The sequence below is a fragment of the Hyperolius riggenbachi genome, chromosome 4 (assembly GCF_040937935.1).
Source record: "Hyperolius riggenbachi isolate aHypRig1 chromosome 4, aHypRig1.pri, whole genome shotgun sequence".
NCBI classification, from domain to species: domain Eukaryota; kingdom Metazoa; phylum Chordata; class Amphibia; order Anura; family Hyperoliidae; genus Hyperolius; species Hyperolius riggenbachi.
In genome coordinates this window covers 431,654,169-431,678,165 of record NC_090649.1, presented here as the reverse complement: position 1 = coordinate 431,678,165, position 23,997 = coordinate 431,654,169, and the positions used below count along the sequence as shown (strand labels likewise).

General features: G+C 43.0%; 1 protein-coding gene across 2 annotated transcripts in view; it reads left to right on the top strand.

The window, feature by feature from the left end:
- SLX4IP (SLX4 interacting protein) overlaps positions 1-18,717 on the top strand; it is a 259,813-nt gene extending 241,096 nt beyond the window's left edge. For both annotated transcript variants that reach the window (XM_068232488.1, XM_068232487.1), the window contains 2 exons: positions 9,196-9,302; positions 11,879-18,717. In XM_068232488.1, coding sequence (XP_068088589.1) covers positions 9,196-9,302; positions 11,879-12,626 — 855 coding nt within the window. In that variant the 3' untranslated portion in view covers positions 12,627-18,717. The remainder of the gene's footprint in view (positions 1-9,195; positions 9,303-11,878) is intronic.
- The last annotated feature ends 5,280 nt before the right edge of the window (positions 18,718-23,997 follow it).

Sequence of the window (23,997 nt, the reverse complement as noted above, 5' to 3'; positions counted from 1 at the left end):
CAGCACCGTGTATTAAAAGTGTATTTGTAAAATTAAGATTTTGTACAGATAATTTAAAAAAATTACACAATCGGTTCTTAAAATTGTGTACTTACAGTACAAAACAAAAACTACATAAAATACAACAAAACAAACCTTTACTTACTGGATTTATTTCCTGAATTTTGAAGTAACAGACTTGCTTGCCAGAACAAACAGAATGAAGAGGACCTCTCGGTGGAGAGGTGTATAACACTAACACTAAGCTGTTAAAGCACACGTTTTATTACATTATATAAAATGTAACATTTAATAAAAAGGTCTTCCCATAAAAGGGTGTCTTAAACCACAGTACGTCTGTATACGTCAATGGCAATCACCAAGTTACACAACACTGCAGGCAAACAAAGTCCTAGTATTTTATGCCTGATATACTGTGCAGAAACCGTTACCACTTCTTCAGAGGTAAAATATAGTTGTATGCTGCTATATTTATCAAGCAATATTTCCTTCATACATACATATACGAGGGCCAAAACCTACAAGTTGGGAGGTGTGAACATAGAAAACCGATTCTTCCTCTTGGGCAGGATAAAATCCACATAATGAGCACAAACTAAATAGTGAATAAAAGCCCCAGACCATAAAATACCTGTGTAAATGCCAAATCCCCCTGCTGCCTGCTTTCTGTCTCACAGACTCTAGGACAGACTGGGCCTTTTGGCACTTTCACAAATCGTTTTTCCATTTAGACACACCTACTAGTTTCTAACATATGATCCTGGATCGGGTTTACATGTGTATCTAGAATATATTGTTTGACAAACAAATGACTATATTTTACCCCTGAAGAAGAGGTGGTTGATCCAGAAAACGTGTGTCAAAGATAAATTGTGTAGAACTTGTTTATCTGCAGTTTTGTGTATGTTGGTGATTGAAATTGACATATATGGAAGTAATGTGCTTTAAGGTACCCTTTTATCCCTTTTATAGAAAGACATGTTTATGTAATACTAGATTTTATTGAGGAGTGTGACATTTATGTGGGGAGATTCTCTCCTCCCATCCTGCCACCCGATTAGACAGACTCAGAAGCTTGAGTATTACCATGGTAACACCAATTTGACTGCCAGATAACGGAATTGTATAGCAATGATGTACATGTGATTGATGTAATGATGCAATTATTTTAGCATATGCATGAGGGGGGGCGGTTTTCCTTTTGTGCTATGGGCAGGCTTTTTTGACACTTTGTATTTAAATATTGTGCACAGAGGTTACTGGTTGTACTGTCTGCTTTTTATGATGAACAGGATCCTCCCTGACCCCAAAACAATTGTCAATCTGCATGTTGACTTGTGACGTGAAGAATAAAATACTTCGGAATTTGTGCTAACCGACCTTGGACTTTGTTGTAACGAATTGGGTGTGGCTTAACACCCAGGTTATGCACCCATCTTTGACGGTTGGAAAGGTGTGCCACTCCTGACCTACCACTTTGTTATATTTTACCCCTGAAGAAGAGGTGGTTGATCTAGCAAAACGCACGTCAAAGATAAATTGTGTAGAACTTGGTTTTCTGCAGTTTTAAGTATGTTGGTGATTGAAATTGACATATATGGAAGTAATATGCTTTAAGACAAAAAATAGAACAGAGGCGCCAAAAGTATAAAAACAGTTGTTTAAAAAGTTTAAGACTGAGGCGCCAGGTGTGTCCCGGACCAATTGCTGTTGTGTGCTCCTATTGTCTATTGCCTGAGGAAGCGGGTATAAACCTGTGAAACGCGTTGCGAACTCCCTGGAGTATACCAAATAAACACTGTATTTTTTTGAATAACACAGTCTCTTGAGTCTCCTCGCAGGAGGTAAGTCCACCTCTGCCTCCTAAGCACTTTTAAACTTTTTGAACAACTGTTTTTATACTTTTGGCGCCTCTGTTCTATTTTTGTCATATATATATATATATCCACCCCTGGTGGATACCCCTTTCTTTCTACTATCTACAGAGAGCGACTTCTTTCTTAGCCCTGAGTGAGGACAGGGCAATCTCCTCACCTGCCTATACAGTGGTTGCCTGGAGGTAACCCTGGTTTGTGAGTATAAAATTGTACTCTTTCTATATAACCATTTTTAATACCTACTACACTATATTGGGCTCTCGGTTTCTCTTTTACATAATGTGCTTTAAGGTACCCTTTTATAGAAATACATTTTTATGTAATACTGATTTTTATATGCTGTAAAAAAATGTACAGAAAGTGAGCAATAGAAAAAATGAGAATTTTATATAGACCAACATAAAATGTTTAAACCATAACTTTTAAAGTTGTATAAAAAATAATACAGCAACAAACATCTACAACAACAAGTATAGACATCACGGTTGTATACAAATCATGTATTTGTTGTTCTTGAGGGGAGGTTTACCGGTACTTAAAGATGTACATGTCCTAGTATTGTATTAAAATATATTTATAGGCTTCCAGTCACAAAGCATTACTGCATGCGGTAAAGCAGAAAACAGCTGATTTTAGCAAACATTTTTGAAATGTCACTTCACTATGGTTTTTACTACATGAAAAACTGAAATTACCGACTTAACACATAAATGTCAATTCACAAAGATTAGAGCATGTGGCAAAACTAGTGAGATGTATTTTACCTCTACCCTGGAGCTGTTGGTAAGATAACAAACAGCCCTTTGTGAGGTTATAGAACACTTTACACTTCACTTTTTAGCATTTCTCCTACATCCTAAAAACTAAGAGCTGGGTCCCCGGTCCGAATACCAATCAGGGCACTATCTGCACAGAGTTTGTAAGTTCTCCCCGTGTCTGTGTGGGTTTCATCCAGGCACTCTCTGGTTTCCCCCCACATCCCAAAAACATACAGAAAAGTGAATTGGCTTCCCCCTAAATTGGCCCTAGACTAGAATGGACATATGATATGGTAGAGATTAGATTGTGAGCTCTTCTGAGGGATAGTTGGTGACATGACTGTGTACTCTGTAAAGTGCTGCGGGAGATGGCGGCACTATATAAATACTAAATAATAATAAAACATGAAATACCACATGATACCTTAAAATACGGAATGAAATACCACATGATTTCTTAAAATATGACATTAAATAGCACGTTATTCTTTAAAATACAGAATGAAATGCCACAAGGTAAAAAAAAATCTTTGTGAATTGTCAAGCAGTGTTTGAGTGATTTTCAAAACGACAGTATTCCGGCATGTGTTAAAATTTTTGAGAATACTCAATAAAAATATATTTTAGGTACTGCACGAGGTTAATTACACTGAACATGACTTTTCTTGCTTTTTTATTTTTCATGTGTGAAAGCAGCGATTTTTCTGGTGATGCAAAGAATATAGGTGTACATTTGAAAATGGCTCCTGGAAAAAAGGGCTCCCGATATAAGCAAAAAAAGCCAGATTAGGCTACAAAGGGCGCCCGGTGTAGCCCATATATGCCAAATTCAGCTACAAAGAGTGCCTGGTGTAGCCCATATGCCAAATTCAGCTACAAAGGGCGCCTGGTGTCGCCGAAAAGCTAATTTTACTTTATAAAAAGGATGCCGTTATAGGCAACATTTGTTGGGCTATAAAAGGGCTCTGGATATAGCCAAGAAAAGTGATTACTATGACCTAACTTCTCCCTACTCTCACCCTGGTAGTGCCTAACCCTAAGACCCCCCTGGTGGTGCTTAACCCTAACCCCCCTGATGGTGCCTAACCCTAAGACCCCCCTGGTGATTACTATGACCTAACTTCTCCCTACTCTCACACAGAACCTTCCCCTGGTGGTGCCTAACCATAACCCCCCTAGTACTGCCTAACCCTAAGACCCCCCCCCCCTTCCCGCTTGTGATACCTAATTCTAACCCCTTCCTTGCACCCCCGAATCAAAAATCTTGGTTAAAAGGGATCCCTTTTTTAGCAGAATCAAAAACCTTGTAGCCGAATCAAAAATATTGGCTACAATGGGGCTCCCTTTTGTAGCAGAATTAAAAACATGTAGCAGAAAACCTTGTAGCTGAATCAAAAATATGGGCTATAAAGGGGTACCCATTTTTAGTTGAATCAAAAATATGGGCTACAAAGGGGTGCCCTTTTGTAGCTGAATTGAAAACCTTGTAGTCGAAAGAAAACTTGGGAGCCCTTTTCACCACCTTGTAGCCCATATTTGAAGAAATAACATTGAAGTCTATGGAGGAGCCCTTTTAATACAGATGGCTGAGGAGCCCTTTTCAACTGATTCCGAATATAGAAACCGGGATAGTTCACAGCTTTGTGAGCCTAATGCAGGGAACACATGATGCAATTTCCCGACAATAGACGGGAATCGGGCAATTATTTTTGCCATGTCCAATCAGTTTCCAATTGAGAAAGGGATCCGTTTTGTGAAGTTATCATCAGAAAATTGATCCCTTTATCAATCAGGAGCAGTTTGGACATCTACACACGGTACAACTTCCTGTCCGGTCACTTGTCAATCGGACGAGAAATTGCGTCGTATTGTGTTCAAGCATTAAGTACTATTTGTCACGTCAGCTATCAAAGAGTTAATTATCACACAGAAGTTGTTTCTAAACAGCTCTTTGTACAAGAGCTGATGAAAGTCTTAGCAACTTTAGTGCAAAGCCATGAAAGTAATTAGCTCTTCATTTTTTTGTAAAGGGAATGGACAGCAATTGGTCTTTGCTATGTTTTAATTTTCCTGTCTTATTTGAAAAGTGTCTTGGTGTGAGGTATACTTTCTAACAAACCTGTGTGTCATTACTGTTTGAGTGGAAGTGCCTGCAAGTACCGTACCGTTGGTAGGTGCAAGCCGAACAGAGAACTGACTTCTAGGATTTGAAGCTAGTTCCCGCCCCTTCCTGTCATGTGTTATATTGGCCGGCAGGATGAGGTGGAATGAATCTCCAGTTCTGAGAAGCACAGTAATTATTCATTTACTCCTTGTGGTACCTACATGGAACCCACTTTGGGTTACATTTGGCCCATTCTAGACCACCAGGGAAGCTATATTGAAGGTGAATCCTTAGATTGCCAGGGAAGCCATATGGGAAGGGCAGAAGGAGGGGGAAAGCACTAGACACCAGGGAACTGTATAGGGGAGGGGAGAGTGGTCACTAGACATCAGGAAGCTGTATAGAATAGGGAGGAGAGGCACTAGACACCAGGGAACTGTACAGGAGAGGGAGGGGCCACTAGACACCAGGGAAATGTATAACGGTCTCCAGTTCGCATTAAACGGTCTACACCACTTCACCATGCACGGTGGTTTGACAGCTCACCTAAAGAAAGAAGTGCGCAGACTAGAAAGGAAGTGGCGAAAATCTCAGAATTCAAAAGATAAACACACCCTTGTCTCTCACCTGGAAAGCTACCAAAATGCGATCACCAAGAAAAAATCCTCCTACCTATCACAGGAGATCGCAAAGGCCACCAACAGACCAGCCCAACTATTTCGCACAGTTGATAGACTATGTAACCCATCCTGTCTAAAACCTACTACTACTCCCTCAAAGGAGCTATGTGAGAAATTTGCTTGCTACTTTGCTGACAAAGTATCCTCTATTCGGTCTCTCATTCAGTCCACAGCACCTAAGACTTATTCAACTCCTGGAAATAGTGGCAAAAACAACCTAACACCCTGGACTGACTTCAAAAGTATTAGTGAGGAAGAGATCTCAGACATCCTCCTTCGCCTCCGCCAGGCAACCTGCGACCTGGACCAACTAAACATATGCTGAAATGCCCTGACCTGCTTGGTCCAGCATTTCACAAAATCGTAAATTGCTCTCTGCAAGCAGGAAGGAATCATCAAGCCCCTTCTTAAAAAACCTTCCATGGATCCAGATGCTATGAGTAGTTACAGACCTGTCTCCAACCTCCCCTTCTTAGGTAAAGTTATTGAAAAGGCTGTCTATCTGCAACTTGAAACCAGACTGTCAGTAAACAACATCCTGGACCCTCTACAATCTGGCTTTAAGAAACACCACAGCTGTGAAACAGCCCTCATCCAAGTCTGCAACGACCTGCTCATGGCAAGGGACAGAGGGGAATGCTCCATCCTAATCCTGTTGGATCTCTCAGCGGCTTTTGATACAGTTGACCATGAAATCCTGCTTAACAGACTGCAGGAGTACTGTGGCATCAGTGGATCAGTCCTCCAGTGGTTCAGATCATTCCTGACTGACAGAACACAGAGAGTATCCCTAGGTCCTATAATGTCCAAACCTGCACCTCTACAATTCGGAGTGCGCAAGGATCAATCCTATCCCCTCTGCTGTTTGCAATCTACATGTTGCCACTCGGTACACCTATCCTACGTCATGGCCTGACGTACCACTGCTACGCCGATGACACACAGCTATACCTGTCCTTCAAACCTGGTGGAACAGACCCTACCCCAAAAATAAACTCTTGCTTAGCTGAGCTACAGGCATGGATGAATGATAACTGGTTGAAACTGAATGCTGACAAAACTGAGGTCCTGTTTGTCCAAAGCCAGCACTCGCCATCAAAACAGCTCTATTCTAAAGCAACACCAATCAGGATTGGGAATTCAGACATAAACAGCTCCAACCTTGTGCGCAGCTAATCGATGGGGAATTGAGTTTCACAAACCAAATTTCATCTGTAGTTAAATCTTCCTTCTTTCATCTGAAGAACATTGCAAAGATTAAACATCTGATTCCCCCAGAGGATCTTCCAACCCTAGTCCACGCCTTCATCACATCACGGCTGGACTACTGCAATGCCCTTTATGCTGGCCTCCCCAAAAAGGACCTGCGTCGCCTGCAATTAGTGCAGAATGCTGCTGCCAGATTGCTAACAAACTAGCCTCGCCACTGTCACATTACACCGATCCTTCGCTCACTGCACTGGCTACCTGTAGAATGGAGAATACTCTTCAAGATTGGACTGCTGACATTCAAATCCCTACACAATCTGGGCCCTGGATACATGAAGGACCAGCTGAAGCTGCACCACACCTCTCACAACCTCAGATCAGCAAGTTCTATAAACTTGGTCACTCCCAGAGTGCACCTCAAAAAATCTGGAGATAGAGCCTTCTGTCATGCTGCCCCTACTCTTTGGAACTCCCTGCCACACCCAGTAAAGACAGCACCATCCCTGGAGCTATTCAAATCCAGACTGAAAAGCCACCTGTTTAGCCTGGCATTTCCAGACTTATAAAATTCTTCCTCTGTACCACGATGGTCGGAGCCATGCTTATGCGCTTTGAGTCCCATGGGAGAAAAGCGCTTTACAAATGTTGTTTGTTGTTGTTTGTTTGTTGTTGTATAGGAGATGGAGGGGGCCACTAGACACCAGAGAACTGTATAGGGAAGGTAGGGGGCCACTAGAAACCAGGGAACTGTAAAGGGGAGGGAGGGATGAACACTAAACACCAAGGGGATCGAGGACCACTAGACACCATGGAACTGTATAGGGGATGGAGAGGTACCACTAGACACTAGGGAACTGTATTGGGGAGAGAGGAGGGCACTGGACACCTGGGAACTGTATAGGGGATGGAGGGGCCATTGGGTACCAGGGAGCTTTATAAGGGAGAGAGGCAGCCGCTAGACTCATTTTTCCTCCTTCACTTAAGTATCCCTTTAAGGTTAGTCCGTGACTTGGTCAAAGTGTTCAATTTTGACCCCATTTGTATTTGAAACTAGTAAACAACGGTAAAAAGACAAAGGACAACGAGAGCCTGATTTGGTGTAGTATGTATTGGCAGTATAGGTGAAAGTTTAAAGAGGTTCTGTAACAAAATGTTCAGCCTTCTTTCTTCTATCATATAAGTTCCTATACCTGTTCTAATGTGGTCTGTCTTACTGCAGCCTTTCCTAGTTGCACAGTGGCTGTATTATCTCTGTAATCTAATCTTTCCTTTGTCGGCTCAGGCAGGAATGTGCTGCTCTGCTGTGATAGGATAGAAGTTATACACACCCTCTCCAAGCCCCCTCCAGGCTCTGTAGGAGTCACAGACTGAGCTTCTCTAAACCTGTCACATGCTGGTTAGCAGCCATGTTTTTTGTTTGTAAACGCTGCCTAAAACTGGCAATTACAAGCCAGGATTGCAGCAGGGAGTGGCAGAAACAGCAAAGAGGGGCCCAGGAGAACATCATGAATAGAATGGTATGCTTTTTATTGTAAGAATTTTAGAGTACAGATTATCTTTAAGGTAAGTATAGTTATACTCACAAACAAGGGTTGCCGCTCTGGCAACCACTATAAAGGCAGGTGGGAAGATTAGACCTGTTCCCACTCAGGGTTAAGAAGTCGCTCTCTGTAGATCGGAAAGGAGAAAAATGGGTAAAACACTCCTCCACCAAGGGTGGACTGTAGACAGCAGGAGAACAGAGGCGCCAGCAGGATAAAAATACATAGAATTCTTAAAAGTAGCAGAGGAAGTGATGGACTTACCTACTCCCAAGGATACCAAATACACATAGTGACGTGTTAAACAAAGGAATTTATTTCAATACACTATGGAGCATTGAAATAAATGGTGCATTGAAATAAATTCCTTTGTTTAACACGTCACTACATGTATTTGGTATCCTTGGGAGTAGGTAAGTCCACCACTGCCTCTCATACTTTTAAGAATTGTATGTATTTTTATCCTGCTGGCGCCTCTGTTCTCCTGCAATTTATAATTGAGTTTGACACTTCTGGTCTAAGTCCATTTTTTTAGGGAAGCCAATTAAGCTAACTAACATGAGGGTTTTTTGGGGGTGTGGGAGGGAACCAAAGTGCCCAAAGGAAACCCAGACAAACATGGTGAGGACAAACAAACTCTGTGCAGATAGTTTAGCCGTGTATGAACTGAGCACCCAGTGTTACAAGGGGAAGTGTTATCCTTTAAGCCACTAGTGTATTGATTTTTGTACTGAATTAACCCTTTACACAGCAGTGTAAGTTTACAGAGGCTGAAACCGCTGGTACTCTTTAAAATGTCCTCCATAGTAAACTTGGCGATCTCCTGCCGCAGCTCCTCAGGGTCATTCTCTTACCTCACCAGCATTAGAAACATGTCCACCCCTTGCTGACTTGCACAACGCAGCAAACAACAGCTGTAAGTCTTGGCCGCAGCACACGCAACTTTCAATTTGTAATACAGAGTTTCCTGGGTCATCTTCCAAAGCGATGTCTCATTTTATTATCATTTGATTGTCCTTTTCATAGAAAGACCTCTGCAACGGGGTGTCCGAGTATTTTGCTGAAAACGGAGGAAATTACATAAACAACCCATCCGTCACCACACCGAGGAAGCAAGCCGCGCTGAAAAACATGTAAGTTGTGAGGCGGTGATATCATGAGGTGATTGTGATGTCTGAATCTGGGCCTTCCACGAGGCGATGCGAGAGGCCTGCCAGGTCATCGCTGCTCACATGCATTGTGTCATGCACAAAGCAAATTGGGGACAGCTGCCTCAAGGTGATGTCATGTTTTCCCTGTTTTTATTTTCTGACGCAGCTCATTTGCATACTCCTAGCGTTCAGCGCGTTTGGCCGGTGACAAACATTTGATAAAGTAGATGAATTATATTCCCTTGTAGGCCTCTAGCGATTTGGCCTCCATTTATACGCAGGCTGTAAAAAATTACAGCACTGACAAAACCATGCGTTGAGTAATATCATTAAGTGCCTTGGGATACATTCCTTAAAAAGCCCTATTTGTGCTATAATATTTTATTCAGCCTCTACTGAAACGTGATCCACGCATGCAATATTGACCTTAACATCTGTTACGAATTTAGCCGGTACAACGCAAACCCTCTCCATGACAGAGCAAGTAAATATGTATACGTACGTATATCCCGCATGTCGAGAGAACATCGGATAATAGAGCGTGATATGATTCCCTCACTGCAAACAACATCGCTTGTCATGGTGATATACGCCTTGCGGCTTTGCTGCACTATGCAGGACGAATGGCTTGCGAGCCGCTTAAAGTGAAACTGAAGTAAAAAAAGAAACTTCTGGTATAATGAATTGTATTTGTAGTATGGATAATGAATAGAACATTAGTAGCAAAGAAAAGAATATCATATTTTTATTTTCAGATGTATAGTCTTTTTTTTATTACATTGCATAATTCTGGTATATTTGCAATTTAAAAACCATACTCTGTATTTTAAACTATGAAACAGCGCAGAGCTAATGACTCTTTGAACTCCCCTGTAGTAAAATCTTATCTGAAACTGGTTTTCACTGTTTCTTTGATGTAGAAGTGCTTCAGAAAATAGCACTGTAGCCGAACCAAGTTGGGTAGGAGAGCTCAGAGAAGCTCTTTTGCAAAGATAAGAAGTGAAGTTTTTTAACTCTTCCTGTACTGGAAACAATATGAGAATCATTCCTTTGCTACTAATGCTCTATATAATAACATTTCTATAGCGCTTTTCTCCCATAGGACTCAAAGCGTTTAAGCTCTCTCAGATTCAGTGATAGGTAGTAGGATGAAGTATTAACACAACAAAAATTATATTTCTGTAAATGCCAACCTGGGCAAATGGGTTTTTATATATTAAACAAGTTTTAAACGGTCACACAGCCTCATAAAGTATACCAAGTCACTTTTATTGTATCAAAATCTTAAAGTGACTCTGTAACCTCAAAAACATCCCCTGGGGGGTACTCACCTTGGGTGGGGGAAGCCTCGGGATCCTAATAAGGCTTCCCACGCCGTACTCTATCCCACGGGGGTCTCGCTGCAGCCCTCCGAACAGCCAGCGACAGACCCGACTGTAAAATCAATATTTACCTTTGCTGGCTCCAGCGGGGGCGCTGTGGCTGCTTTCCGCTCCGAACTACGCGGAAATACCCGATCTCAGTCGGGTCCGCTCTACTGCGCAGGCGCCAGAAACTTGCGCCTGCGCAGTAGAGCAGACCCGACGGCGATCGGGTATTTCCGTGTAGTTCAGAGCCGACAGCCGTCAGAGCGCCTGCGCAGGAGCCGGGAAGGTAAATAATGACGTCATCTTGTACGGAGGGCTGCAGCGAGACCCCCGAGGGACAGAGGACGGCGTGGGAAGCCTCATTAGGATCCGGAGGCTTCCCCCACCCGAGGTGAGTACCCCCCAGGGGATCTTTTGATGTTACAGATCCTCTTTAAAAGACACAAGTCCTCAAACATATATACCACAGGTCACATATATCCCAAAGAAACCCCCTTAAAAACAGTAACTGCGGATTGCATATATGACGCAGGCTGCGTTTCAAACTGCACCAATTTGATATAGTAAGTATAAGAGCAAACTGTATCTGGCCAGAGAATTCAAATTTGCCACGCTGCTTATGCAAATTTTGGATAATATTGTCAAATGGGTTTTTAGTCTGGATTTAAACACGTCCAGAGATGGAGCTGTCCTGATCTGCTGAGGTAAGGAGTTCCATAACGTAGGAGCAGCATGAGAGAAGGCTCTGGGACCAAAAGTTTCCAGGTGGACCCTGGGTGTGACTAGATTATTAGAACCTGTGGATCTGAGATTGCAGGGATTGCTACGCAGCTACAACATTTCTTTCATGTATCCAGGGCCCAGATTATGTAGTGATTTAAATGTCAGTAGGCCAATCTTGAATAGCATCCTCTTTTTTATAAGTAGCCAGTGAAGGTAGTGCAGGACTGGTGTTATGTGGCAGTGACGGGGTTGGTTGGTTAACAGTCTGGCAGCAGTATTCTGTATCAGCTGTTGGCGGTAAGACCGATGTAGAGAGCATTGCAGTAGTCTATTTCTTAGCTTTTCTACACATAAAATTCATTACATCGTACGTTTTTGGTTTTTTTTCTGCTGCAGTGTACCTTTAAAGTCCTAAAGAATTATATGAGCAATGAGAACAAACTTTGCTGTTTTTTTGTTAATTTGTAGAGTAAAGAAGACAAAAGCTGCGAAGGATGCCAATTCTAAGCCTGGCAGCAACTTAAAAGGTTGCTCGCGAAGGAACTCCGTCAAAGGACGCAAGAAGACCACCGCCGCCTCAGAATCAGCGTGTACGAGTTCAGAATTAGCTAAGCATGGCATAAATACACCTCGTAACAGCTCGGAGCTTCCTAATCCTGAAGTGGAATATGATATAAATCCCAGTCAGGCTTGTGGAAGCAGCAGCCAGCACAAACCCCAATTTGAAGAGTGGTTGCAGACGCAGGACCTGATCAAGGCTCTTTCCTGGAGCCCTGAGTCAGCACTGCTAGAAGAACAACAAACGCTCCGAACAAGTATTACGCAACACAAGAGGAGACGACACAGTTCTGAGGGGAAAGCTGAGGCCAGTTCTAAGAAAGCAAATTTAAGGGATGACACATTTATAAGCCAGGCTGGTGAGGTGAGGGCACAGGCCATAGAGGATGTGCCGTTAGCATTAAGGATCTTGGCCTGCGAGGAGCCGTGGCCAGGCACAAGTGGTGAAGTTGTACCAGTGGAGGAGTCAGCGGTGATAGGTAAAGTTGATTTATTTACCGATGAGGACAAGCTAAACAAAATTCCAAACACCACAGCTGAAGAACGGGGATGTGATGAGAGCAGCAAGCCTGCAAGTGACCCAACTAAAAAGCTGAAACGTCAGAGGATTAAAAAGTCAAAGGCTTTACTGGATGTTGCAAGAACACCTAATTATTAAAAGTCACTAAAACTGAGAGGGTTATGGAAACTGACGTATATATTTCCTTTTAAATAATTCAGATTGCCTGGCTCTCTTGCTGATCCTTTGCCTCCAATACTTTAGCCTTAGACCCTGAACAAGCATGCAGCAGATCAGATGTTTCTGACATCCATTGGGAATTGTCAGCATGGCTTCGGCTGACAGGATCTCCCTCCCTCTACATACCCATGTGACCAAAGCAGGGAATTTTGGCACCTGCCACACACCACGTAACTGCGAAGCTTGGTGCGGCTATAGCAGTAATGCTATAGTCCACGTCCCGTGCACTGGTAATTCGGTAATTAGCGATTGCCAGACCCCAAATTACTTCTCCCTCTGAGTTGTGACGACTCAGAAGGGGAATAGTATTTAACACCTTGCGCCTAAAACCCCCACTGCCAAAATGCCATGTCCGGCATGTGAGTGAGAGAAAAGGCTACCGGCTGAGAGTGAGCAGGCAGCATAAATCGAAGAGTATCTATGATTTGGTGCAGCAGGTATTTTCCTTTTCTGATTTGAAAAAAAATGCAAATTCTGCAGGATCTGACTCAGACTAATGAAGCCAAAGGATTAGAATCAGGTCATCTCGGCACCTGATCCGCACAGCGCCTGACTTAGATGCCACCATAGATCTTAAAATTTTATTACGGCTATAGCAGTGCAAGGAGAAATCTCTGTAATTAGGGTGTCGGCAATTGCCGGACCTCGAATTACATGTCCCTCCGAATTGCAACAACTCAGAGTGGGAATAGTTTCTAACGGGGGCCCTGATTTTCATTGGCAGCAGGGTGAGCTGTCTTTTGGCTCAACATGCACCCTACTCAACATCGACCACATAATACTCAAAGGATGAGACTGAAAGCCAAGGATTTACATTTCCAAAACTTAACAATGACAGTTTCCATATTCCTCTCAGTGCTCGTTCACTTTAAAGTATTACATTTAAAAAAACCAAACTACCGTAACTAGTGTTAGCAATGGCAGCCTACACATTCAGGACCTCAGAACTGGCTGACTCCCTGTTCAGAAAAGAAATTCCTTTTCCCGTGAGCCACAGGTCTACAGAAAGCTCTGCCAACATAGAGACTGATGCAAGCTCCTGCCATCTCTTGTGCAGAAGAATGACTGGATGTGATAGGTTGTGACTTGTGCCGCTAAAGAAACAAATGCGCAAATTATTTCCATGCGTTGTCCAAGCCCCTCTTTGCTACCACCTCCAGCCACATGTTTTCTGCAGTAAGTCCAGGAAATGTAGACTGGCCTCTGTTGCTCTTCCTTGCTTTGAGAGTCACATGGTCACCCCTGAAAGGCTAACCCACCAACTGAATCTACAAAGAGGAGAAACAGAGCTGACTGCTGTTGAAAAGCAGATTTGACACATGAAAAAGTATTTTGTCCACCATTTTTCTTCTGTACACGGTTTATATTGACTAATCATCCTGATTGTTGTTAGAACTTACCTTGTTAAATTTTGGGTTAATTAGTGTTACAACATTTAAAAAGCTCCTTTTACACTGTATATAAAAATGCTTTGTTTATCAGAACTGAATGGAACAGATGCAAATAGATCATATTCAAAGCATAAGGATCCATTCACAGCAGTCAGTTTGGAACGGATCCGTTCATTTGGGCCCTGCTTGATCTTTGTTGATCTCCCGGACCAAGCAGATGGCGACAGATTCAATGCTAGCCTATGAAAATGGATGGTTTGCATTCTTGCTAAGCCGCTCACCATGTTTCACAAAATACTCACCTTTGGTGGTCCATTCCAGTCATCTTCCGCTGTTGCCCCCGCCCATTGGGGTCTCTGCACGGAAGAAATGCTGCTATGCCGATCTAAACTCCATCAGGCTCCCATTGATTTGCAATAGACCAATGGGAATTGTTCCTCCCCAGGGAGGATTCTCGTTGGTTCTGGTACTCATGGAGGATTCCCATTGGTCTTTTGCAAACCAATAGGAGACTGATGCTTCTGATGGGGCTCTGTGATTGGTATACCAGTGTTTCCAGCGTGCAGAGGACTTGATTGATGGCGGAGGAATGTGATGGCGATGGAATGGCCAGAACTGGATGAAAAACTGGTGCGATTATAAAAAACAGATCTGTTTTTACAGAGTCTGTTTTTCATCTGGTACTGTGTGAATTCAGCCTTCCTGCGTTGCTTCTAGCAACCGGATTCTTTTCTCGCTGATACAATGGGGGGATGACACATAGTGAAATTCATTTTGCTTGTATCCAATGGTTACCTTAAAGTGGACCTGTACTCTTGCACAGGTCAGAAGGAAAACATAGAGAAATGCACCCTGTATGTATTTAGAGAGTTTAGCCAGTCTAATTCCCCCTCATCTGTGACTAATCACAATTTGTAATTTGATCACTCCGCTGTGTCAGCTGACTGCCACGGCAGAGCAGCTAATTGGTAAACTCAGGATGTTAATATGTCTGCTTCTGTGAAAGCAGGAAGTAGACACACTGCAGATTTATTGCAGAATTTGTATCAGCTGTAACAAAGAAATGTTTTTCTTTAAAGGATATTATGCTGTTGCGTTTCTTTTTAGAGCAGAGAGGAAATTCTGAGTTCAGATCCACTTTAAATACGATCACAAGACGTTTCTCATATCTCGTTCCAGTCAAACGCCAGCAGGCGATTTTGTTTGCCAAAATCCATTTGGTTGACTGAGTAGATGTCAAATGTCGATGTTACTTGTGAAACCGTTTCTGGTACCTGAGCTGTAACTAATAGCGATAGAATAGGCTGCACTATGGCTTTCCTGACGCATCTCGCTTTAGAAATAATACGTGAACTTGTTTCAGAAAGCTTATTAATAACTTCTGCTTAAATGTAAACTCTGGCTTGTGGTATAATGCTCCCCTGCAGCCTTCACAGCACGTTGGTCTTATGAAGCATGGGGTGGGAAGTGATGCCTACAGTACAAGCGCTTAAGACACCTGGCCCAATTCTAGTGGCTTGTGGGGAAACAAACCGTGCACCAGAAATCCCTGCTGAACCCAAACTAAGCCATAAATAACGCTCAGCATTTCTTGCTGCTCTTTGTATTGCTCATATTAATGCAAGTATAAAGCCAGGGCTATGCTTCTTGCGTTTGCCTGCTTGTGCTATTGCATTCCAGAGACACCCTACTTAATTGACTGTATGGACGGCTCAGTATCAGGTGTGCATCACATAGTAGAGATGAAAGGAATCTTTAAAGTGGATCCGAGATAAACTTTTACTCATTACATAATTGTGTTCCTTAAATATAGTTTATAGGGCATTCCTCAAGCCACAACATTTTTTTGTTTTGTTTTAATACGCTAATTCCCTATAAACTAAACAAGCCTCGCCCACAGCTTTTTAGAGTGCCTTGGCACTGTAGCAAGGGCTTATGGGAGCTCAGTCTGGGCAGGAGGAGGAGGAGGTTACTAGCCAGAGATTTCAGAGGCAGAGGGGAGGAGGAGAGGGGACTGAATTTGTCACATTACACACAGGCAAGCTGATAGCATCTCCAGCCCTCAGCTGGTGACAAACAGAACATGGCCGCTGTCATTGTAACACAGGAATAAATAATCATAAACTATTGAAGCTGTTAGCAGCTATATTTGCTATGTAAACTATCTAAACGTTAGATAAGATATATAGACTAGTTACTTGTTATAGTTAGTTCCGCTTTAAAGTAAAACTGAAGCCACCTAAAAAAAAATAAAAATAAATAAAAAATGGCCTTAATGGAACTTTGTAGTTTTGACACCTGTTCTAGCACTGCAGTCTGGTCTGGCAAGCACTAGTGAAATGTGCTCTCATAGGGAAGTTGCTAGCACATCAAGAGATTATGTGTATGAGGAGGTGGAGTCTATAGCGAAATGGCCATTATTTGCTACAATTCCTGTATAGACCCTGCCTCCCTATACACAATGCCTTCTGATTGGCTTGGCCCTGCACCACTCCGCCTACAAAACCTTGAGACATAGAACACCTAATGTGAAAGTGGAGTCTATAGCGAAATGGCCAGTATTTGCTCCATCATTCCTGTATAGACCCCTCCTCCATGTACTCCATGCCTTCTGATTGGCTTGGCCCTGCACCACTCCTCCTACAGAACAACCTGAGCCGGTAACAGCCAGGCTTGGCAGCTGGAAGCATTTATTTTTTTCTAGGCATCGGCATGTATACTTCCATTATCCAAATTATATGCCAGCATAATGGAAGTGTAATTGTGGTGTAAATACACCAACACTTTAAATAATTGTTGATGCCAACTTTGAAGGTGTGGATTCTGTGCCAAGAACACACATTTATACTCTGCTTTCTGCGTTAAAAGAAATAAACAAGTCATTTAGAAATGCTTCCAAATGCAGGCAGCGCATGTCTCTGCAGTGACTGCTGTTTTATGAGTAGAACTGCCAACAGGTTTTCTTTAAACTTGCATGATGAGCAAATTATAATAAACGACATAATCAGAGGTTACCTACAGTTAAAAACTACTAGTCTAACTTTTCGCCAGTTCTGCAGATTAGATCAGATGTAAGTGAAATTGAGAGTAAAATAAACTGAGATTGAACAGACCAACAAGGAGGCTTGAGAGGTCAGAGAGGGAGGTACTTTCTCCTGACAACGGTGAGCTTCCTTCTGACACCGGTAATAGTACTACATCCAGGTTGTATCTTTGGTACTAAAAATATCGTTCTGCAGTTTTTACTCAAGAGAACCCTGGATTATTCATGTGCTTTGTCATTAGTGGTGCTTGTATGTATGAGAACCCATGTGTGAAGTATGGGATCAGTTTGAACAGTTAATAGATTTCAGAGCCATACAGACCTGTAACTTGAACACACTGATCACATGCTTATTCATCAGTACTCATGAACACAGGAATCTCATCATCGCGCCATGATGCTCATTGTCCTCTGAGTTCCAACCCCCCCTCCTCCTTTAAACGCTGTCTCTCATTTGTGTGCGCCGATTTTAGCATGTGTACGGACCTTTAAGTGACACTGAAGCAAAAAAAATGTAGGATATAATGAATTGTATGTTCAATACGTATAATTAATATTAGTAGCAAAAGAAAAGCGTCTCATATTTTTATTTTCGGTCTTATAGCTCATTTTTTTTGTGTTAAAACACGCAGCTAGCACTTTGCTAGCTGCGTGTTTAGGACGATCGCTGCCGATGCGCCGCTACCCGCCGCGTTACAGCCCCCCCAAGACCCCGTGCGCAGCCTGGCCAATCAGTGCCAGGCAGCGCTGAGGGGTGGATCAGCACTCCCGATTACGTCACGACGTTGATGACGTCATCACGATCGTCGCCATGGCGACGGGGGAAGCCCTAAAGGAAATCCCGTTCAGAACGGGATTTCCTTATGGGCATACGTGCGATCGGAGGGGTGGGAGGGACGCCGCAGGGAGGGGGGAATCCTGTAGCTAGCGCTAGGCTAGCTACATAATTTAAAAAAAAAAAACTGCTGCGCCTCCACCCTGGCGCATTTAATAGAGTGCCAGGGTGGTCATGAAACAGAGCAGAGATAATGACCCTTTCAACTTTCCTGCAGTGAAACCTTGAACAAACAAGAAACGGAGAGACAGGTTGAGATAAGTGCTTCAGAAAACAGCACTGTAGCCAACCAAGTTGGGTCGGAGAGCTCAGAGAAGCTCTTTTGCATAGATAACAACTGAAGTTTCTTAACTCTCCCTGTACTGGAAACAATATGAGACTGTGCTGCTAATGTTCTATTTCTTAGCTGTACTACACATACAAATCATATCATAAGTTTTGTTTCACTTCATATTCCCTTAAGTTGTACCTTTCAGCAGATATAAGCTATTCCTTGTTTTGCATTTAACTTGTGGTGATATAAATCTGCCCATCGCTGGAGAGACACACTGATACCTGCCTGAACAGGCACACCTGTCCTTCAGATTTGGGTACCACAGTGATTTATATGTTGTGGCCTTTTGATGTAATACATGCATCAGGTTTATATATGATATATTTTGTTCTCTAGTAGTTGCATGTGTGTTATGCATGTTTGTTCTATTTGTACCTTTTTTGTTAAATAAAGTGCTGTTGACGTGGCATTATTTGATCTGTGGAGCGTGTGTTTGCTTAGACTAAACAAGACAGGTTATCTTGCTGCTTGATTCTATTTTTTTTCTAAAGGGATGCAAGGCAGACGGATGGATCCGGCAGAGCATCGGCATAGGTTACCCTCGAGAAATAACACCAAAAACGTCATCCGAGGACAAATATTCTGGAGCCATCCTGTTAATTGCTGTCTGTGACTGCCGGCAGACTCCGTGTGGTTTGCCTAATGGCAGAGCGCGCCGTGAACTCACCTCAAATCACGGAAAGTTGCTACATCCATATAAATATGCATGGGCACAGACAACGCTAATGCGCTGAACGCCGACATAATTAGACAATTGCAATTGCAGGCAGGATACAGCCCAATGGAAGACGCACGTTTCAGCCTGTTTCTGAGAAAATAGGGCCATTTTCTGTAAACACAGCGAGTAAATAAAACAATCACAAAAGCTAAGTAAAAAAGATTATAATTACAGCTTCTACATACCATAGGCATTTTCTTGGGTTTACCTTCTCCCCTTAATTACTCTGATTAGTGGGCTGTACGTGTATGTGAGGTTCAGGAAGATGAACTGTGTTTTAACAATCCAGTACATAGAACTGCAAGGCTTAGATCAGGGGAGTCAAACTCGATCACATAGGGGGCCAAAATCTAAAACAGTAGTCTAAGTCACGGGCCAGATTGTCTCAAATAAAGTGGCCTGATTATCGGAGGTTGTCGGGGACAGTCCCAGCACCCTCTCCGCTCCTCCCCCTTCTGCAGAGTGGTGAAGTGGAGCAGTTTAATCTTTACCTGCTCCAAAGCTGTGTTGGGCCTCCTTTCTGACAGTTACATGCTCAATGCTGCATCCCTCTGGCTCTGAATGCAGGTCATGTGATCAGGAGATGGAGGTATGGAAGCACAGAGTGGGCTGCTGCTGGGAAGGACAGAAGAGACAAGATGCAGCACTGGTGCAGGTAAATATTACAGTGCTCCGTTACTCTGCTATGTGGGGAAATCCACTTGAGCAGGCACCGTCGCAGTATAAATAAGCTCTTTATTGATCACATGGGTTTAAAAAGGCAGTTAACAACGACAGACCGCTGTTTCGAGCTTAGAGCTCTTTATCAAGTTGTCAAAAACTGCACAACTTGATAAAGAGCTCTAAGCTCGAAACAGCGGTCTGTCGTTGTTAACTGCCTTTTTAAACCCATGTGATCAATAAAGAGCTTATTTATACTGCGACGGTGCCTGCTCAAGTGGATTTCTACAATTTACAGTCCCAGTGGTGTGGAGAACTGAGAGCTGAGGCACGTCCTTGAACCTTCCAGTTGATGGGTGCTGCTCTACCAATCTGCACTGTTTCTGCTATGTGGGGAGAAGGTAGTGGGGTGAAGGTGTGTGTTTTATCAGCCAAACGGGGAGAGTTAAATCCAAGGAGGAAGCCCTATGCTAATTTTGCAGGGGGTCCCATTGGTTGTTGCTGTACCCAAGCTCAAACGGACAATGTTTAAACCAGAAATACTCTCATCCTCTAGATGCGAGGGCCGTATACTGTCATTCTTAACTGCTTAGAATGATGCACATTTGAAGCTGAGTGCCACATAAAATGGCAAGGAGGGTCATATTTGGCCCGCTAGCCTTGTGTTTGACACCTGTTGCTTAGATCCTTGGCCTCTTTCACACAGGAGGCTGAAGGCGATGGATTCACCAGCTGGGTGCTTGCAAGCGCTCTGCAGTGGAGAGACGTCCGTAGCAATGAGTCACAGCTGAGCACGTCTGTACTCTTATAAGACATGATGTGGTTTTTGCAGCTGGGTAACTGTACCCTGTGTCAACAGTTATACACAAATATTGCCATTCGGCTGTATTAAATTGGAGATGAAAGGTGCTCAATGACCGGCAGGTGGCTTAAGTTCTCATCAAACGCACAGTTCACCCACAACTGGTTCTGTACTTTTTGCTGCCCGAAGCAAAACATTGTGAGGATGGCAGGTGGAGTTCTCCTTTAAGACAAGTATGAACATAACTGCAGCAATTGCTCAGAGCAACTAATTTCAGCTGTTAAAAAAAAACCTAAACTGAGAGACTTATGGAGGCTACCATATTTATTTCCTTTTAAACAACACCAGTTGCTTGGCAGCCCTATCGGCAGTGGATTCGGTTGCAGGATCCCAGTTGCTGTGTAATCCAGATAATCAAAACAGGGGTCCGCACACAGTCTGAATCAGGAACAGAGCAAATCCGTTACTGTTCCAGCACACACGTTATGACATCTGACCATCACAGCCGACGATTATTTTGGGGGGCAACCAAGGCCCCCCTTGTCAATTCATAGGCAGACAAAACATCTTTTCTGATCCAGTCAGACTTCATTCAGAACATGTTCTGCATGCTTGTTCAGAGTCTTTGGGCCCTGTCCTATTGTCTAACTCATCATAGTTCTAAAATTGATCCTATTACCCTTAGCACCCAACAGGGTGTTAAAAAACGTATTTGGGCAATTTTTCGCCCATCAAGTTCTCTTCTCATTATATTTCCCTTTTCATGCTGCTAGAAAGTGATGCCTCCCAATCAAACATGTATGGCAGCTAGGAGCAGGTCTAAAGTCACTATTGCAAGTATTAAGCTGCATTATTCTACCATCTTGGAGCCTCCTTTACTAAGGACACCCCCAGAGTTCCCTGCTTGTCTGCAGTCGCAGGACATCTCTACCCTCCTTCCTTTGCCGGCCCAGCTCAGCTCAGCAGTGCACCCCCGACCCCACTGCTACCTGTGTCCATGGCGCCAGCACCATCATAAACATCCTGCACTCCTCACCGGGGCATCATCGCTCTATAATACTGGGGGGAGTGCAGGAAAGGCATTTTTTAACCTTCTGTTGGAGTTCCCCATTGGTCCACAGTCTGGACCAATAGGAATCCTCCCTGAGAAGGATTTTCATTGGTCTATAAAATTGACCAATGAGAACCCTCCTCATGGAGGATAATTTTTGGTCCAGACCATAAACGGGGTGCCCCGGCAGGAGGCTCAAAGATGTTTTGCTAGGGCTCCCAGTATTAGAGACTTATGGTGGCCCTATGGCTAAAAAGATAACAGGCAGAGGATCATTAGGAAATCCAGGCAATGTGCATTGTGAATAAGGAAATACAAATGTCAGCCTTCATATCCTTCTCACTTCAGGTGTGCTTTAAGTAAAGAAATTCTGCTGATTTATTGCTCTGGGCCACTGCAATAATTGTGTGTTTTCACTATATAAAGTTCAGCACTGCATCCATGCAAAAGACTCCTGAAAAATACCCGGCAGCGTTTATTTATTTATTTTTAGTATTTATATAGCGTGGACATATTACGCAGCGCTGTACAGAGTATATTGTCTTGTCACGAACTGTCCCTCAGAGGTGCTCACAATCTAGTCCCTACCATAGTCCTATGTCTATGTATGTATCGTGTAGTGTATGTATCGTAGTCTAGGGCCAATTTAGGGGGAAGCCAATTAACGTATCTGTATGTTTTTGGGATGTGGAAGGAAACCGGAGTGCCCGGAGGAAACCCACGCAGACACGGGGAGAGCATACAAACTCCATGCAGATGTTGACCTGGCTGGGATTCAAACCGGGGACCGAGCACTGCAAGGCGAGAGCGCTAACCACTACGCCACTGTGCTGCCCTAATTAATTACTATTAGCTGATAATTACTCTTCCCCCTCCAGGTCACTATGGATAGTGGGGAAAGATGTAATTTGGCTATCAGTTATTGCTGGCGGTGAAATTATGCTGTTTCTTATAGTAATTTGTGCACCGTCTTTTGATGGCGCCCAAATTACTGTGAGCGCCACTATAGCCATAATTTACATTACAGCCTATAGTGGCTGCATGGTGAGCCCAAATTTCCCTGCGCCGTTTTACTCTGTCTCGTTCAACACCACCCACTGTGAAAGTGCTATTCTTTACCGTCAGGTGATGCTGAACTTGCAGAACATTTAATCCGGTCTAAAATTCCTATTATTTCAACAGACATAAATGGATGCCACCACGAAGATTGGAAATAAATGCCTTTATTCTTCTCATTTAATTCCACTGCATTCCGAGGCTGGTGGTGCTGAGCGCTGATTGAAGGCTGATCCGCTGCCATTAGACAGCTTCGCAATCTGGGATTCATAATACGCTTGGAAGGGTCCACGTTCCGTCCCAGAGCCTGACATCGCCGTGATTAAATGAAATACCCATTGTGCGCGGCCGTCAAGTGTCTTGCCGAGGAAAAAAGCGATGAGTCCCAGGAAATTCTGCCCGCAGCCTTTGTTATATTTATGGAATCTCGGCAAGATTTGTATTTTTAAAAAGTTGTCAATTTCCCTAGCGTGACGCTACGCGGCGGCAGAAAATTGGCAGCAGAAGGGATCCAGCTGGTCTGCATTGTCTGTGCATGCCGCCTAGTCTTAAAGGGTCACTCCAGGGAAACCCACTAGAGAAACTCCTGGAGGAGGCCTGGAAAATGTAACCATGGAAAGTATGCTTGTTAAAGGAAGTTTCCACTTTTGTTATAAAATATACATTAACCTAGATCTGTCTTTATGTAACTTACAGGACCACTCTCGCCAGCCCTCCTACTCTTTGCAGACTATTAAAGAAATGAATTAATTCAAGACAAATAAAGAAATCATTGAGGTTCCCCCTGGAAGAGATGGACATGTCCAAAAACAGACAGATTTGTCAGATTTTGACTACTTACTGTAAGTGACAATGACATAGGAAAAAAGAAATGTTTAGTGCATTTTACTCTTGGAGAAATGTACATTTATATGTATGTATTTTCCAGTTGTTCACAATGGTGGTACTTTCATGTTATTAAAAATGCTTTTTTATATTTTGATTTGCAGCCAGATATGAATGTCCAAAATGGAAAAACTGATTTGCATCTTTTTAAACCAATGGAAGAGATTTTCCAGAAACTCCTGCCTTACTGAAGGAGTAACTAGCTGCACGGGGCAGGAGCCATTGTGCTTTTCAACATCTGCACTAATCCAGTGACTGGCAGAAAACTTGACACTTCTGTCTACCAGATTGTATTGCAGTGTGGCACATAAACATACAATAAGCACACTAAACTATATGCAGTATATTGGCCTGAAGGATTTCTCTTTTTAATAATTTGCCCTGAACACATTTTTATTAAATGTTATGTCAGAGTTTTATCCCACTTTAATGCTTTTTTCCCCTTCCATTTTAAGTAATGCAAGTATATCGCATTACTAATTAGGGTCACAGACATTTTAATCACACTGAAGTAT